This window comes from Phaseolus vulgaris, chromosome 6 (genome assembly GCF_000499845.2).
Source record: "Phaseolus vulgaris cultivar G19833 chromosome 6, P. vulgaris v2.0, whole genome shotgun sequence".
NCBI classification, from domain to species: domain Eukaryota; kingdom Viridiplantae; phylum Streptophyta; class Magnoliopsida; order Fabales; family Fabaceae; genus Phaseolus; species Phaseolus vulgaris.
This window is the reverse complement of record NC_023754.2, coordinates 17,155,795-17,170,689: the sequence shown is the minus strand read 5'-3', so window position 1 is coordinate 17,170,689 and position 14,895 is coordinate 17,155,795. Positions and strand designations below refer to the sequence as shown.

Here is a 14,895-nt window from a genome sequence, read left to right as displayed (position 1 = left end):
ACTCTCAAAGCACTCGTATATAATAATGTAATAAAATAAAATAAGAAAAAAAAAACAAAAAAACAAAAAACGAAAGGCTCTTTTGTATCGCTCTTTCTTTTCTCTCTCTTCCATTGTTTTGTAATTTAGCGTCTCCTCCGTCTTGCACGAGCTTCCGCCACCGTCACCGTCGCCGTCGCCGCCTATCTCCGCCGCTTCCATGCCAACGCCATCCGCTTCTTCTGCCACGGGCCTATCATCCTCCGATCCGATCCTCGACCGTCTCGCCTCCTCCGATGGCGCGGTGAAATTCATAGCCATCCGCGAGTTGAAGAACCACATAATCGGAAACCGAACCAAGAAGCTTTCCTACATCAAGCTCGGTGCCGTCCCCGCAGTCGCCGCTGCGCTCGCTGACTCCGACCCCAACCTCATTGTCCAGTCTGCCGCTGCGCTTGGAAGCTTCGCCTGCGGCGTAGATGCCGGCGTCCGTGCCGTACTTGACGCCGGAGCTTTTCCTCGCTTGATCGGACTCCTCTCCGCTCCCGACGAGAAGGTTTATTCAAATATTCAACCGTTAGCAACCGCTTTTTTTATACTTTTTTAATGTTTGGTTTGTAGGAAAATTGACGCGTGCTGTAATCAGTGTGCTACTGGTTCAAGTTTTAGAACGAAAATGGAATGTGAATTGTTTGATTCATAATTTTGTTAGGTTTTCTTCTTCGCAATCCAATGGAGCTGAAAATTAGAATCCTGACTGTTACGGTTTTATTTCGTTTCGAAGTAGTTAATCTCTCTGCCAAGTGCATCTTTGCCATTCAATTACCTTTTCCGAAGATTAGTTATAGTTTTAGTAATCTAGTTTATGCCTCCTATTTGTTCACTGGTATAAATTTTATTATTTTATATGTTTAACTCCTCCGACTGATTATTAAGCCGCGATGTTAAATATGAATTATTCGATGTTTCTGTTTAGTGATGAGTTTATTGATGTATTCAATCCTGTTTCTGGGTAGAATTCTTACTGGTATTTGCTAGTGGTACGGAATCACGAGGGAGTTTCAAATAGGATCCCCATCGAGGATCGTGTTGCAGTGATGGGTGCTCCTGTGGTGGCACTGCAGGGACTATGCCAAAGTTAGTACGCGAGAAGTTGAGTTTGTTATTTACTAGTTGTTGAGCCCTTTTATAGAGTTTCTTTGGAGGGAAAAAGGGATAAGGCTGTTGAGATGTCTCCTGGCTTACATGTATGCTCTGCATGTGTTTGGCTACAAAATTAACTAGGTTCTTACTATGCCAGCTGATTGAGGTTGGCTTTGTAAATCGGCTCCACGTTGTGAGAGCAAGGCCGGCTTAGAATTCTGGAGGTAAAGGTGACTTCAAGCTGCCGAGAAGAACTTTTAATTCCTTCTCAGTGTCTTTGAGATTTAGAATTAGGACAATGTGGAGGGGTGGGTGATGGAAAAGGAGCAAAAGTTGAAGCAGTGTAGTGATGGCAGTCCTTTGTTGGAAAGATATACATACGAAATGTTGACTTCATTATTTATGTTTTTTTTATGTTATTTTCATTTGGAATGCCATTTATTCACCTGTTCTCTCCCTCTTATCAGGTTTTGGATGCTGCAGCTCGAACTTTACGAATGATTTATCAATCAAAACTAGCTCCGAAGTATGATTTTTTTCAAGAGGAAAACATGCAATTTCTTCTTTCATTATTGAAAAGTGAGAATGAAAATCTTACTGGGCTAGGTGCAGGCATTGTTATTCATTCTTGCAAGACAATTGGGGAACAAAATATATTATGCCATACCGGTGTTTTAGAGAAACTTACTAGTCTTCTTGATGGTTCTCTAAGTCAGCGAGATGCTAGTCTAGAGTCGTTAGCTGCAATTATTAGAGACAACCCAGCAGCTGTCTCTAACTTTGTTGAACTTCGTTGTGGAAGAGCTTTACATTGTGTTACTGAATTAACTAAAGATAAATATCCTAGAACAAGATTACTAGCCTGCTTGTGCTTGATTTCTTTGAAGAATTCTTCGACATGCTATCTCCAAGATATAGGAATCAAAACCAAATTGGTCTACATTTTGCTTGAGCTCCTTGATGATTCTGGTCCAGTTGGAGATGAAGCTTCTTTTGCTTTCTCAAGTTTAATTGCAGAGAAGGAAGATTTGCAGAAGTTAGCGTTTGAGGCAAATGCTATTAATAAGTTCAACTGCCTTTTGCAAAAGCATCCCATACAACCTAAAAGGCTTGAAGGGGTACTTCTGGCCTTGGCTGATCTTTGCTCAAAATTGGAGTGCTGCAGGTCTAATTTTCTTTCGTTGCAGGTCTGTTGCTTGTGTCTGTGTTTTTGTTTTTGAGCCCATGCATGATTATATTCATTACTGCAAACTTGAGACATGAGTGCTATAAAGAAAAAGCTTCACTAAGTCATTCATTATAATAGCACCATAGGCGAGGGTGCTAGCAAGGATGAAAGCTATCTGGTGTATGATTGGAGGAATGTTAGACACTCATGCACCAATATGTTGTTTTTGCCCCCTATCAGAATTGGATATTTGTCCAATATTGATACCTTCAGACACCAGATTAGATATATATCCCATTAGTATACATTATCATTTTATTTGAAAAATCAATATTAAAATATCAGATACATTGAGATAAAACTGGACACACGAATTTTTGAAGATATATTATTTGCTGATATGGTACTTATTTGTGCAAGTTGTTTATATAATCGAATAATCAAATTGCTTCAAACAAGAAACAAGCTCAGTTTCACATGTTTGATAGTAATCGTAGAGTCTTAAGGGAAATGACGGTGGTTGTACTTGTGTGTCCCTGCACACAGAGACGACACAGTGGTTTTTGCCTTTCTTCTTACTTTTAAATTTACCTTGTTTGCTACTTTTGTCTTATGCACTGCACTCATGTAACTGAAAACTGTATTTCATTTTCAAAATTAATTTTTTAATATTTATATCAATAAACCTTTTATAACTTTATATTTATTTTTTATCCTCTTTTGCACTGTACCGAAATTACCAAAAGTTGTTTTAGAATTTAAACTTTTATGTTAAAATTTCATCTTAATAATGTTAATAAATTTGTATGTTATTATTATATTAACTATCATGGCGTTAAATAAATTTCATTGTTATATAATACAATCACATTTTTATATTTCTCCTAAATCTGTATGGTTACCATTGTTATTTTATTTTTAGTAATATGTAGAAGTACAAAATTATATTTTTAATGTATGGTAGTTATTTGTAATTACTCTTAAAGTATTGTACTTATATTTTCAAACATTAACATATTGTTGTATCAAATACATGGTGTCTCCATTCGTCATAGGTTATAGCTAATTTGGCAGGATGCGATGCGAATTAAGAATCCTTAAACTAATAGACTTGCTAATAAGAATAGTGATGTGATTTTTCTTTATTTTTGTGCATGGGTTACTAACATCTCTATTTTTTTTTTTCATTTTGTCTTGGTACCTGTGTGTTTACATGCAGTTTCTTGCATATCTATACGTACTGCATTTGCTTTCTAGAAGAATATTAGTTAACTGAAATATATTTTAATTTATTTAGCTCATTATTTTCTTTCTAGCAATGCACTAGCCACGTGTATGGGATTTTACATGTAAAAATACTTTTGCTGATATTTTCAGATGTAAAAGTATTTTATTGATTTTGTTAGGATGCCATATTTTATTTTGCCTACCATTAATTTGATTGACTACATTTCAAGTTGCAACTAAGTAACTAATTTTGACACTGTAACCCAGAGTCTGCCATAAACAACAAATCTTATTCTACCAGGGTGAATTCCAAAATCTGCCATCAAGATGGAAATTTTTGCACCCCCTATAAATGGATTCTTGACAAAATGCTGTGGTGACTGCTTTAATTATTTATCGTTGTTGGTGATTTTGGACATTTATTGTTGTCTAAAGAGGTTTTATACCAACCCATGTTCCCATTTATGAACATGTTTGAGTCGGTGCTAAGCTGTATTTCTTCCTGATAGATGACTAGAGCCAATTCGGGTGTTTCTTCTCAATTTCAATGGATGAAGTTATGATTAGGCTTGCTCCAATAAACTACGTATGGATGAAGTTGTATAAGGCTTGCACTAGTCAACTATGGTTTCAAATCCCAAGTCCACTTTTAACTTCTAATACACTTTTTTGACACAGGTCTTGAACCTAGTAATTGATGCCCTAACTCACGAGGATGCTAGTGTACGCACTGCAGCTTGCATTTGCTTGAGAAGTGTCTCTCGCTCAATTAAGGTATGTAACATGAGATGACGTCTGGAACTTGAAGTCTATTATGCTAGTGCTATGTACAGTTTAATTCTCATGAAACTGTGTTCAGAATTTGAGTGCAGGTCGTTTTATGAATGAAAGGGTTGTTTTTCCTTTGGTTCAGCTTCTCTCTGATCTTTCTACTTCTGTCCAGGTATTTTGGATGTAACTATAATTTTCATTTTTCTGATTATGCTATGTTAAGTAGTTTCTAAATTTAGAAAACATGCATATCATACCAAATCACAAACTTCTAAAATTTAAAAATTGAGGGGTATAAAGCAAAAGAAAGATTGAATATACATCTGTTACTTGTAATTTTAGCTATGTCTGTGGTATTGGGATGATAATTCTGATGCCATTCTCCATTGATCTTAATTGAAACATATGTTCTATACATTAAAAAGGCTGTTACTAGAAGCACTGGCATATTGATGGACAAATTCGAATAATTTAGCACTGAAATTGTTATGTCTCACATTAAATGAGGTTGTCTCAAGGGGGATAATGTGTTGTTCTATTGATGATCATATTATAAGATTGCATGCTATTTCACCCATTTTGTATCTTGGTCTTGCAGGATATGGGGTTATCACAAGGGCTATAAATTTTTTTGGGAAGCTTAACTTTAATTAGACTCAAGTCATAGTCATGTCCACCCTAAGAATTTTTTGTTGGCAAAAAACATTCTGATTAATTATTAAACAGACGTGGTCTGGTAAATTCTATAGAAGCTTAGTAAGGGTTTCCTTTTCTGTTTTATCTTCCAGGTTGCAGCCCTTGGTGCCATCTGCAATATAGTGGTTGACTTCTTGCCACATAAATCAACATTCGTACAATGTGGGGGCATTAAAGAGCTTGTGCAGTTGACCAAGTCGATGGATTCATCTCTAAGGTTAAATGCTGTATGGGCATTGAGGAACATGGTATTCCTTGCAGACAAGATATGCAAGGAAGGAGTTTTTGTGGAGTTAACAGCATCTTCAATGGCTAGCCTTATTTGTGGTATGTATTGGCGCTACAGGTTTTTGCTGTTATATTGGTAACTATTTCCCAATAAGTTGACCTTGATTGTGTATACCTTGCAGATCCTGAACCTTCGGTTCAAGAACAAGCTCTGGCCCTTGTTCGCAATTTTGTTGATGGATGTCTGTACTCTGTTGAACATGCTTTTGCTGAAGATGGTATCATACTAGATGCTGTTGGAAGACAATTAAAAAAGTCTTCAAAAATTGAAATTGGGATACAGGTTGGAATTAGCTAATGAAATTAATTATTTTTGTATAGAGTGATGATAAAGATTTTCACACTTTACAATGGTTCTCAAGTTGTTTATTTATTATATGCCTTTTGGTTTTGTTTTCCATGCAGGGAATGTATATTCTCAGCAATATTGCAAGTGGCAATGAGTTTCATAAGGAAGCAGTTATGCATCTACTCTTCCCTCAAGATGAGAATGGGTCTCACTCTTTCTTCGAGCAGTTTTTGCAGAGTCCTGACAGTCGCTTACGCACAGCTGCAGTGTGGGTTGTAGTAAACCTCACTTTTCCTGCTAGTCCTGGTGCATTTGGCCGGATTGTAAACCTGCGGAGTTTTGGCATTGTTTCTCGAATAAAGAAGATGGTCAATGATTCTTGCATGGATGTGAAGGTCCTTTAATCTTCATAATTTTTTATGTTCTGTACTGTCAAGTAGTTGGTTTGTAAATGTTCTTCTGTTGATGCAGCTTCGTGCGAGACTTGCACTTGGACAAATAATTGCTTTCGGTGATAGTTGAATGCATTGAAATCCTCTGTTCCAAGTCTTTTGGCAAAGAACAAAGTCGAGAAAAGGGATATTGATACAATTTATTTTCTCATGTGTTCTATATTATGCAATGTAGTCTCCGGCCTTCTGCATCAGCTTTCAATATGGTATGTTTCAATTAATGTTCTACAATGTTTTTTTTCTCGTTTCACTAACACTTTTTGCCATACCTTGGCACTAGTTTAATATTATTATGTTTGCCCCAAAGTTCCTTGACTAGAAGATGGTCTTGCTATTCTAATGTATCAAATTGCGTTTTTTTTTTCTCTTTTTGTTTCCTTTGCAGGTGTATCAATATGCTTTAGTTTATCATTGAGTAAACTCCTAAGTTGGTCTCCCATAGATTCCAGTGTGACCTCATAAGCCGTTCAAGGATTTTTGTCCACAGTATATTCCCTAAAACGACCTGAAATGTCGCCACATGATAAACTGTGATACATAAAAGACGGATTAGGTTACTGTTTTATATATTTTGAATAGATTACTTGGGTGACAGGAATCTTTAGAGGACTAATGTGGTAACACATTGATCTTTTGAGAACCAGTGTAGGGGTTTACTCTTTCTTCTAACCAGTCAGGGCAGTGTCAGAGCTTTGTGGTTCTGTAAGCACTCTTGGCCAGGTTACCCTCAAATCTCATTTTTCTTTCTTGTGCACAATATGTATTACTTTTTTGTAAATCTGGTGATCATAGACTCATAGTAGATTTACAGGATTTAGTGTTGTAAGATATGAGTAGTAAATGTCAATTAGAACCGAGTTTCAATTTAATTTTGGTTATATTGACAAATAGCATAATTGTCTATGTTTCTGGCATTCATGCATGCCTTGTAATTTTCGTTACATGCCACTATTTTGTATGAGAACAATTTTTAAAGGAAGTATATTCTTATTTTCAAAATATTTTGTCAATTTAGAAAGAAAAATTCATAAATATTTATGGGGGATGACTATGACTATGATGATGCTGATCACGATTCATGGTGGTAGTGGCTATATTTGGTGAGGGTGCAGGGTCAAGTTATGATCGGTAAGTGCTTTTTTTTGTCATTATTACTTTTTGAATTCTGTTCTTGAAATTTGAAAAAAGGGCACCACCCACGCTCTCCGTCCATCTGAGTACGTTTTAACGTTCCAAACGAGAAGCTTAACAATATTTCTCGATTATGTTGTGTTGATCATTTTTGGTCAGCTGCATGCACATGACATTTACAGATGCAGATAACAAATTGGCCATTGATTTTGAAGATGAAACCTCTTTTACAGCCACTGCCAAAAATGAAGAGTGAGCAACTTTGTTCATTCATCATTCTCTGCCGTGGTCTTGATGTTGTTCCAAAATGCATATTCATAGGACTTTTAAATACCCAAAATTAGCTTCCTTGTATGGTTGTTTGAAAAATGGGTTGTATTTTGAGTTTCTTTTTTCCTTTCTTGATAGCTTCAGCTTCTTTTTATTATCTTAGTTGGTGCAAAATCCATTGACATGAACTGAATTACAAAAAATACCTAAATTTTTAGATGGAAAAATAATTACTATGGTGTATAAAAATGGTACTCTCACTCTCATTTTCCGTGACATTAGTTACAAATAATTACTATGATAGATTTGCTTATGGCCTATCAGTGATAGTTAATGGTATGGATTGGGATGTCATGGAAAAAGCACGTTGAATTTGACATAAGAATTTATACTATTGTTTTAAAAAAAACGTAGTAGATGGTTTAAATTGAAAAGTTTAGTTAAAAAATGGCTTATAGGGGGAGAGAGGTCACTTAAAGCTTTGAGTATGGATATGCATGAAAGTTCTTACCCTGGCTGATTTGGAGCTTCTTATGTCTCCCGATAAATCTATTTCAGAAAACAAATATTTAAAGAGAGAATGTATACGTATTTTAATGTGAACAGGTGTTATTTAGCATGTCAAGTTATATGTAAAGTTATATAATGATGTTTAATATATGAAAGTTTTTATATAAAAAAGATATATAAGTATAATTCCTGGGGGAACATGAAATCTGTTATATTTATTCTTTTTCGTGGCATGTAGGAGTTTTAATTTGAATTATTTGTATAATATTTGTTTTTTTTTTTTTGATCAGCGTATAATATTTGTAATAGAACATTTTTCCTATTAGATTTTCCCAGGATTAAATATTACTCTGTTCCCAAAACACCTGGTGAAGGATTTTTATTTATTTTTTAATTCCATTCTACTTTCACATTTTTTTTTTATATATTTCGCACTTCACAGGTTTCTATGAATCATTGAATCTAGTCATGACACACTATAAGGATTTATATTCTAAACATAATTTCTCTTATATAAACAGAATAATCTAGAAGGTATTTAGTTTTTGAATAATAAAAGCTATACTTAAAATCTAAACGAAAAAATAAAATTAATTTAATTAGATAAACATAGATAAAAAAAACTTTATATATATATTATAAATATAATTGTGATAAAAAAGCAGATTATGTATTTTTTATCTATACAAAAGTATATATAAGTACACGAACATTCATGTTATTTAATGGAAATATTAAAATTAATAAAATCAGACATTAATATTTAAATTAAAATGAAAAATAATTTCAAATAAAAATTAAAGCATTTAAATTAACTGATTTAAAATAAATATTGTATACAAAAAGGTATATAACATATCATTTGTGATTTTATATTTAAAAGCCATTTCAATTTCAACTTTACCATTTACTAATTCAACAAGTTAATTTGGAATCTGATATGGCTCATGATCTAGCGATAAATAGTGGTTCATGTATTTGAGAAGCAATGTAATCAGGCGACAAAAAGACTATTTTATCCTTAAAAAGTATATTCTGAATTTTACAATTTAGAGTATTTTTTTAAAGAAAATAATTCTGAATTATAAAATTTTGAAAGCATTTTAAGAAAATAACTTTTGGATTGTATAATAATGTGAAATTTTTTCAGATCACCTATTTTGAAATAAAAAAACATCAATAAAATAAAAAATATTTTTGATATTTTGAGAAGTATGGTGGAGGTGTCTTAAAGAGCCTAAAATGGATAATGTATTTAACAAGGTAATTTTCAAGTCACTTGTAAATTAATTTGAAACTACCTTATCTGGTGCGTGCATTTAAGAAGGTAGAATTATATACATAATTTACATAACGTAAAACTGAGAATCCTATTAAAGGAAAATGACAGAAATAACAATTTTGGAAGAAGAAGACATTGATATTGAAACAAAAAAATATAGCTAGACTAGGAAAAGGGTGAAGACAGAAACTAAAAATGTGAGATGAATGAATTATCAGCCAATCTTTTCCGTGTTTGTGTCATCTGAGGGCCATATTACTGTCTCCATCAACCTTTCCCTCATTAACTCCAAGTTTTCATCAGATATTTCCTTGTATATCTCAGCATGATTACATTTCTGCATAACACAATGGTTCTTCAGTTAAGTACATCATATCTTCATAAAACATTCTCATTCTTTAGATATATATACACATTCTATTCTATTACCTTGACCCATTTACCATAAAGGTGAAGCCGAGTTACCATCACTCTTTCAGCAAGCTCTCGTTGCTCCTATCAGTTGGAAGAGGACATATACAACATCATTGACATTGACAAGAGGTAACATGTTTTTTTGAAATTTGGAAATTATGTGAATAAAATTTGGTGTAATTGTGTAAAGGCATTGAATATGACATGTATAAAGGAATGAAAGAGAAGGCATTTCAGATTGAGTATGGTGAAAGTTTTAAAGAAGCCACAATCCTTAGGGGCACAAAAGAAAAGACTACCTTCCCAAGGGATCGAATAAAACGTTTTCCATCTCCTGGTTTGTTTGATACAACAAAACTGCCAACAAAGAAAACATTACAAACAATTATCTAAATGTTTATGAGATAGCTAGTGAATCACCAATTCTAGTTTAATAATCACACTGAACTGAACCTTCTTACATTGGCCAATTCCTTCAGCAATCATGCATGTTTGAAGGGGGGAAATATTCCATGAATTCAAGTTATATACACAACAGATTCAGGGTGCATTTGGTTTGCTTTTATTTTCAGTTTACATGTTTTCACTAATAATAGGAAAATATCAGATTGTTTTTGCTCTGTCATGTTTTCAAGAATTTGAAAAGGATATAGTAAAACTAACAAAATATTATTCTCACCACTTGGTTCACAACATCTTGAAAACAAAACCAAATGCACTCTAAACCTTAGACTTAATAGAAAACATCATTTCAGACTAAAATAATTACATGGGCAAGTAAATCTTTGTTGAAACATTTTTCCTCAGATTGATAGAAACTTCACTTACTTGTAGAACCACGTATATTTAGGTGGATTCATCTCATACAACTGATGAAGAACAGTCCTCACAGCCTTGTATGTGAAATAGTTGAGCATTTGCTGTTTCCAAAGATGCATCAGTTAGATCGCATACAACGTTTAGTGTATTTGTATCATAGCAGACAGATTGGTGATGATTAAAGGGAGAAATAATGTAATAAAAAACATATTCTCATTGAATATAAAAGACTCATAATGAGTGAAAACGATCTTCCTCTATATAAGAAATGAAAACCGATTTTGTAATTTGTAGTACTCTTTCATAAGTTGTTCTTTGAAAACATATTCTCATTGCATGAGTTGTTCTTCGATATTTGCCCTCTTACCATGAGCAAAATTAGAATAAAATGATGAATTATTTAAAAGGAAACAACTCTCATCTTTGTAATGGTGACAAGCTCAAAGCAGCATTTTGAGAAAATGACCACTTACATATAAAGACTGAAATTGAAGAAAAACAGAAGGATACTGTCACATTTCTCATATACAATTTGAAATCTTTATATTATTGTGCACAATATATATACTACTCTTTCAGGTATCTATCTCTTGTTCCTTAACACATTTCACGATGATAAACAATTTTGCATTCTCATTTCTGATGTAAGAATGAAAAGGAAAGGAGTTCATGGTAGAATTCTGTAGAAGGTTATTGGTTTAAGAGCTTCTTGGGACTCCCTTAACTGTTGCAGGCTACAACTCACTAACAAATGACACTTTTTCTATAATGATATACAATGTTCAAAAGCTCTGCAACGCCTAGAATGTCTTAGAAATTAGAATTAGAATATGCTATGAAGCAAACACTCCATAAAAAAGGTAAAACAAAGCAATGCTAAAGGAGAAACTGAGTCATAATAAACTTAAACCAAATACAAAACGGTATCATTAAGGATATGCTTAGTTTTCAGTAAGAAACCTCTATTATCCATTGAAAAAAGTAAAATGAAAAAGTGTCTTGTATGATTTTCAGTTAGTTCTGATTATAAACCGAGTTTAGTCTCAATTTTATGTTTCTTCAAACTCAGTTGGTAAAAGGAAATTCATTGGAACTTAACTTTACAAATTTAGATCCAAACATGCAGTAAAATATCAGATCTAAAACCAGAAGATACATTAAACATGTTACCGTTTTAACATCTTCAAAACTTTCTTCATATTGGCCTCCAAGCTCGTTGACAATGGCGACTCTCCTATCCTTACGCTGCCTCTTGCAACTTCTGCTAACAAAGACTCTCCACTCTCTACCAGGATCAATGAAAGAACTGCTCAACTTCATAGTCCCTACACCATGCTTCAACAAGTGCTTCCTTCCCATCAAATTCTTGCACAAAACAACATCTCCACCACTCTTCAGATTGACACTAGTTGTTGTGGGGAGAGCATCCACACACAAACAAGGGCCAGTGTGAGATTCCATCACTGATGATCCCACAACAGACAGAGCACCCACCATCCTCTCTCGCAATCCCAATCTCCACACAAAAAAAAACTCTTCAAGAAACACACCTAGGGTTCAAAATAGCCTCAAAAGACAATGGAACTCTATAAATAGAGATACCCTTCAACACAAACTACACCTAGGGAGGAAGAGCAATAGAGGGTGTCCAGAAAAATTGGAAATTGAAGAAGTTCTTGTGGTCAAAGACGTTTGCAGTGTTTGTGAGAAGGTTGAACAAGAGAAGTAGCAAGCTTTTGTTGGGTGCAAGGAAAAGTAAACTAAAACTATAGAGGTGAGATTTTTGAAGGGTGGGAGTGAACCTTCACCAGACAATTTTTTAAGGTCCAAATTTGTCCAACAGAAAAAAGAAAAAAGTGAAGGATTCAAATTGACAATGGAATCTCCCTAGATTTTCACACAAACGTTTTGGAATTGATTTTACATAGAATTAGATTTGATTAAAATTGAATTAAAGCTGTGTAATTTATGAGAACTTATATACTTTTTTATTCAATACAAAATTTACAAACAACTTTATCTGAGGTTTTCTTTTCACTTTACTCAACATAGAATCCATTCCTATTAGTTATTTACATTTACTTCAACTCAAGATTATTTGTAAACTTGAAATCCAATACAAAAAATTCATCTAAAAGTGTGTTAACTATATTTTAATTGTAATGTAAAGTGAATAAAAAACATACTAAATTCGTCAACACCTGTGGGGTGTTGATTTGATGGGTTTGGTGGATGTGAAGCCACGTGGTTGTGAATCTTTGTTCCTGTTTAATGTTTTGTACTACTTTGTTGAAACACATGTTAAAAGACAAGTGTGCCACACCAACCAGACTCACTGCACCGTCCTCACGCAGCCACATGTGCATCTCATGCATTCTCTTTCCAACTCAACGAATGTAGCACACATGTTGGATCACATTCACATTGCCCACTGCTCTCCTTCATAACCTAATTTCATGAACAACCTCAGATCATAGACATGCACGTGTTATCAAATTTTAAATATCATCTCAAATTTTACCACCATATCCATTATATACTTTCAATATCACCGTCTAGAATAAAATATTTTAGTGGAATATCCACATGTTTTCACAGGCCAAAATCTAGTTTATGTATTTGCAAGCATTTTGGTAATGAAGTTATATATATAATAATGATAATAATAATAATAATTATGCTGGGTGCCGAATTAACACAATACATTCCTGTGTAAATTTAAGGAGATTACAATAATACCCCTCTCATAATCTCATAACAGAAAAAACAACTACACACTAAAGTAATAAGAAAAGAAAAAAAGGAAGAGATTTTGGTGTTCCGTAAGAAATATTATGTTTCTTTTTTATAACATGAAAAGTAAACATGAAAGTAAAATTTTGTGGATGTAAGACTTCTCTTCTCATATTAATTCACTTGAAGATATTAATGAAAATAATCAATTTTCCATGCTTTATTAATTGTCATCATATTATTTATTTTTCCTGATAGGTCATAGTGATCAAACTCACATAAAGTTGTCAATTTGAAGCAAATTTATCATAACATCTATTAGGTTTTCATTGGTGAATCTTTTGCATATTCACATTTCCTTTTTTTTGCTACTTCTCGAACAAATGGTAAGGTATACATATGTGTTTTGTCATAGAATGAAAGACATGGTCTCTTGCAGTGTGCAAGACACCGTGACTGTCACAATATACAACAAGCTTTTGTTGCTTGTGTCTGAGTTCCTCCATTTATCTTTGAATCCAATTAGCTTCCTTGCAAATTTGAGTAGTTGTTATGTACTTAGCTTCTCTTGTAACTTAGGTAACCAACTTAATGCACGTCTTGCAAGTGTAAACACATAGTCAGTAGTAGATCTCATTTTACCAAGATCACCTGCAAAATCATAATCGATATAGTCTTTGACAACTAATTATGATTCTCCAAAATATAATGCAACATTTGATATTCCTTCGGTGCATCTAAGGATTCTCTTAATAGCACTTTAATGCTCTCACCCATATTTGCATGAATCTACTAACCACTTTCCATGCTTGTGTAATGCCTGATCTTGTACAAATCATAGCATACTTAAGGTTTCCTTTTGTTTACTCGATAAATTTACATCTTCTTTGCTTCATTGTTAGGACTCATACTCGATGATAAATTAAAGAAAATGGGGTAGAAATTGTATTTCAATCTTGCATGTTGAAGAATTGCAAGATTTTTAGTAAGTAATTATTTTGAGAAAGCCAATTTTTTTTTTTTTATCTTTTTTATATTGGTGAATTCGCATCCCTAAAATCTTCTTAGTCCCAAGTCCTTCATATCGACCTCCTTATCCAACTATGCTTTCAATTTTGGATTCAGACTTTGTTGGCACCTACTTCCAACATGTCATCCACATACAACTATAAAATGATAAAATTATTCTTATCAACCTATTGTAGTAAGTACAATGATTTAACCTCACTTTGTTGTAATCAAGGCTAATAATGAAGAAATTAAATCTTATTTCCACTATTTTGTGTCCTTTATTTTAGTTAAATCTCATTGGTACATCATGAGGATATAAATGTTCTTGTGATTTTGAATGAATGATCACAAGAATATGAATGACCTCTTCTGGTGATTTTTAAATGAATAATCATCTTTTCTTATGATTTTTAATTTGTTCATGTTTGTGACACTTAAACCTACTCAATTAAAAAAAAATCACAATATAAATTACACAAAAAAATCCAAAATTATATTGATTTTTTTTTATATTAATAAAAATTTAAAACCAAATTATAGTTTACTTAAATGTTTAAGTTATGAATAGAAAAAAAAATTGTTCATTATTATTTCTTAAATACCACAATCTTTGTAAAACTTACTTTATGTGATATCTCTATAATTTCTCTTTACTTTATTTCTAAGATTTCAAACCCTCCTTTCCTTTCTCATAACTCATAAGAGAAAGTAG

General features: G+C 33.2%; 2 protein-coding genes and 1 long non-coding RNA gene across 3 annotated transcripts; 2 read left to right on the top strand and 1 right to left on the bottom strand.

Moving 5' to 3' along the window:
• LOC137831416 (uncharacterized) lies at nucleotides 1-7,012 on the top strand. The gene is made up of 9 exons (XM_068639086.1): nucleotides 1-535; nucleotides 1,590-2,309; nucleotides 4,196-4,291; nucleotides 4,377-4,460; nucleotides 5,077-5,311; nucleotides 5,395-5,555; nucleotides 5,678-5,956; nucleotides 6,033-6,219; nucleotides 6,399-7,012. Exons 1-8 carry the CDS (start codon nucleotides 200-202, stop codon nucleotides 6,081-6,083), a joined length of 1,962 nt encoding a protein of 653 aa, XP_068495187.1. The 5' UTR covers nucleotides 1-199; the 3' UTR covers nucleotides 6,084-6,219; nucleotides 6,399-7,012.
• An 11-nt stretch (nucleotides 7,013-7,023) lies between these two features.
• On the top strand, nucleotides 7,024-7,533 carry LOC137831417 (uncharacterized). The gene is made up of 2 exons (XR_011084425.1): nucleotides 7,024-7,141; nucleotides 7,304-7,533. It is a non-coding gene; the product is annotated as an uncharacterized lncRNA (long non-coding RNA).
• A 1,677-nt stretch (nucleotides 7,534-9,210) lies between these two features.
• LOC137831419 (chaperonin-like RbcX protein 2, chloroplastic) lies at nucleotides 9,211-12,392 on the bottom strand. Its single transcript, XM_068639089.1, has 5 exons — nucleotides 11,610-12,392; nucleotides 10,449-10,540; nucleotides 9,920-9,977; nucleotides 9,636-9,701; nucleotides 9,211-9,543 (listed from the first exon to the last, which is right to left on the bottom strand). The coding sequence occupies exons 1-5, from the start codon at nucleotides 11,934-11,936 to the stop codon at nucleotides 9,421-9,423; spliced, it is 666 nt and encodes a 221-aa protein (XP_068495190.1). The 5' UTR covers nucleotides 11,937-12,392; the 3' UTR covers nucleotides 9,211-9,420.
• Between the last annotated feature and the right edge of the window lie 2,503 nt (nucleotides 12,393-14,895).

What these genes read in the sequence shown, in the direction of transcription:
- LOC137831416 (XM_068639086.1), top strand. Translation starts at nt 200, where the DNA reads ATGCCAACGCCATCCGCTTCTTCTGCCACGGGCCTATCATCCTCCGAT. An exon ending in TCTCCGCTCCCGACGAGAAG is followed by an intron (nt 536 to 1,589) that starts GTTTATTCAAAT and finishes CCCTCTTATCAG; the next exon opens with GTTTTGGATGCTGCAGCTCG. An exon ending in AAATTGAAATTGGGATACAG is followed by an intron (nt 5,556 to 5,677) that starts GTTGGAATTAGC and finishes TTTTCCATGCAG; the next exon opens with GGAATGTATATTCTCAGCAA.
- LOC137831419 (XM_068639089.1), bottom strand. Translation starts at nt 11,936, where the DNA reads ATGGTGGGTGCTCTGTCTGTTGTGGGATCATCAGTGATGGAATCTCAC. An exon ending in GTTTTGAAGATGTTAAAACG is followed by an intron (nt 10,541 to 11,609) that starts GTAACATGTTTA and finishes CTTTGGAAACAG; the next exon opens with CAAATGCTCAACTATTTCAC. An exon ending in AAATATACGTGGTTCTACAA is followed by an intron (nt 9,978 to 10,448) that starts GTAAGTGAAGTT and finishes CTTTGTTGGCAG; the next exon opens with TTTTGTTGTATCAAACAAAC.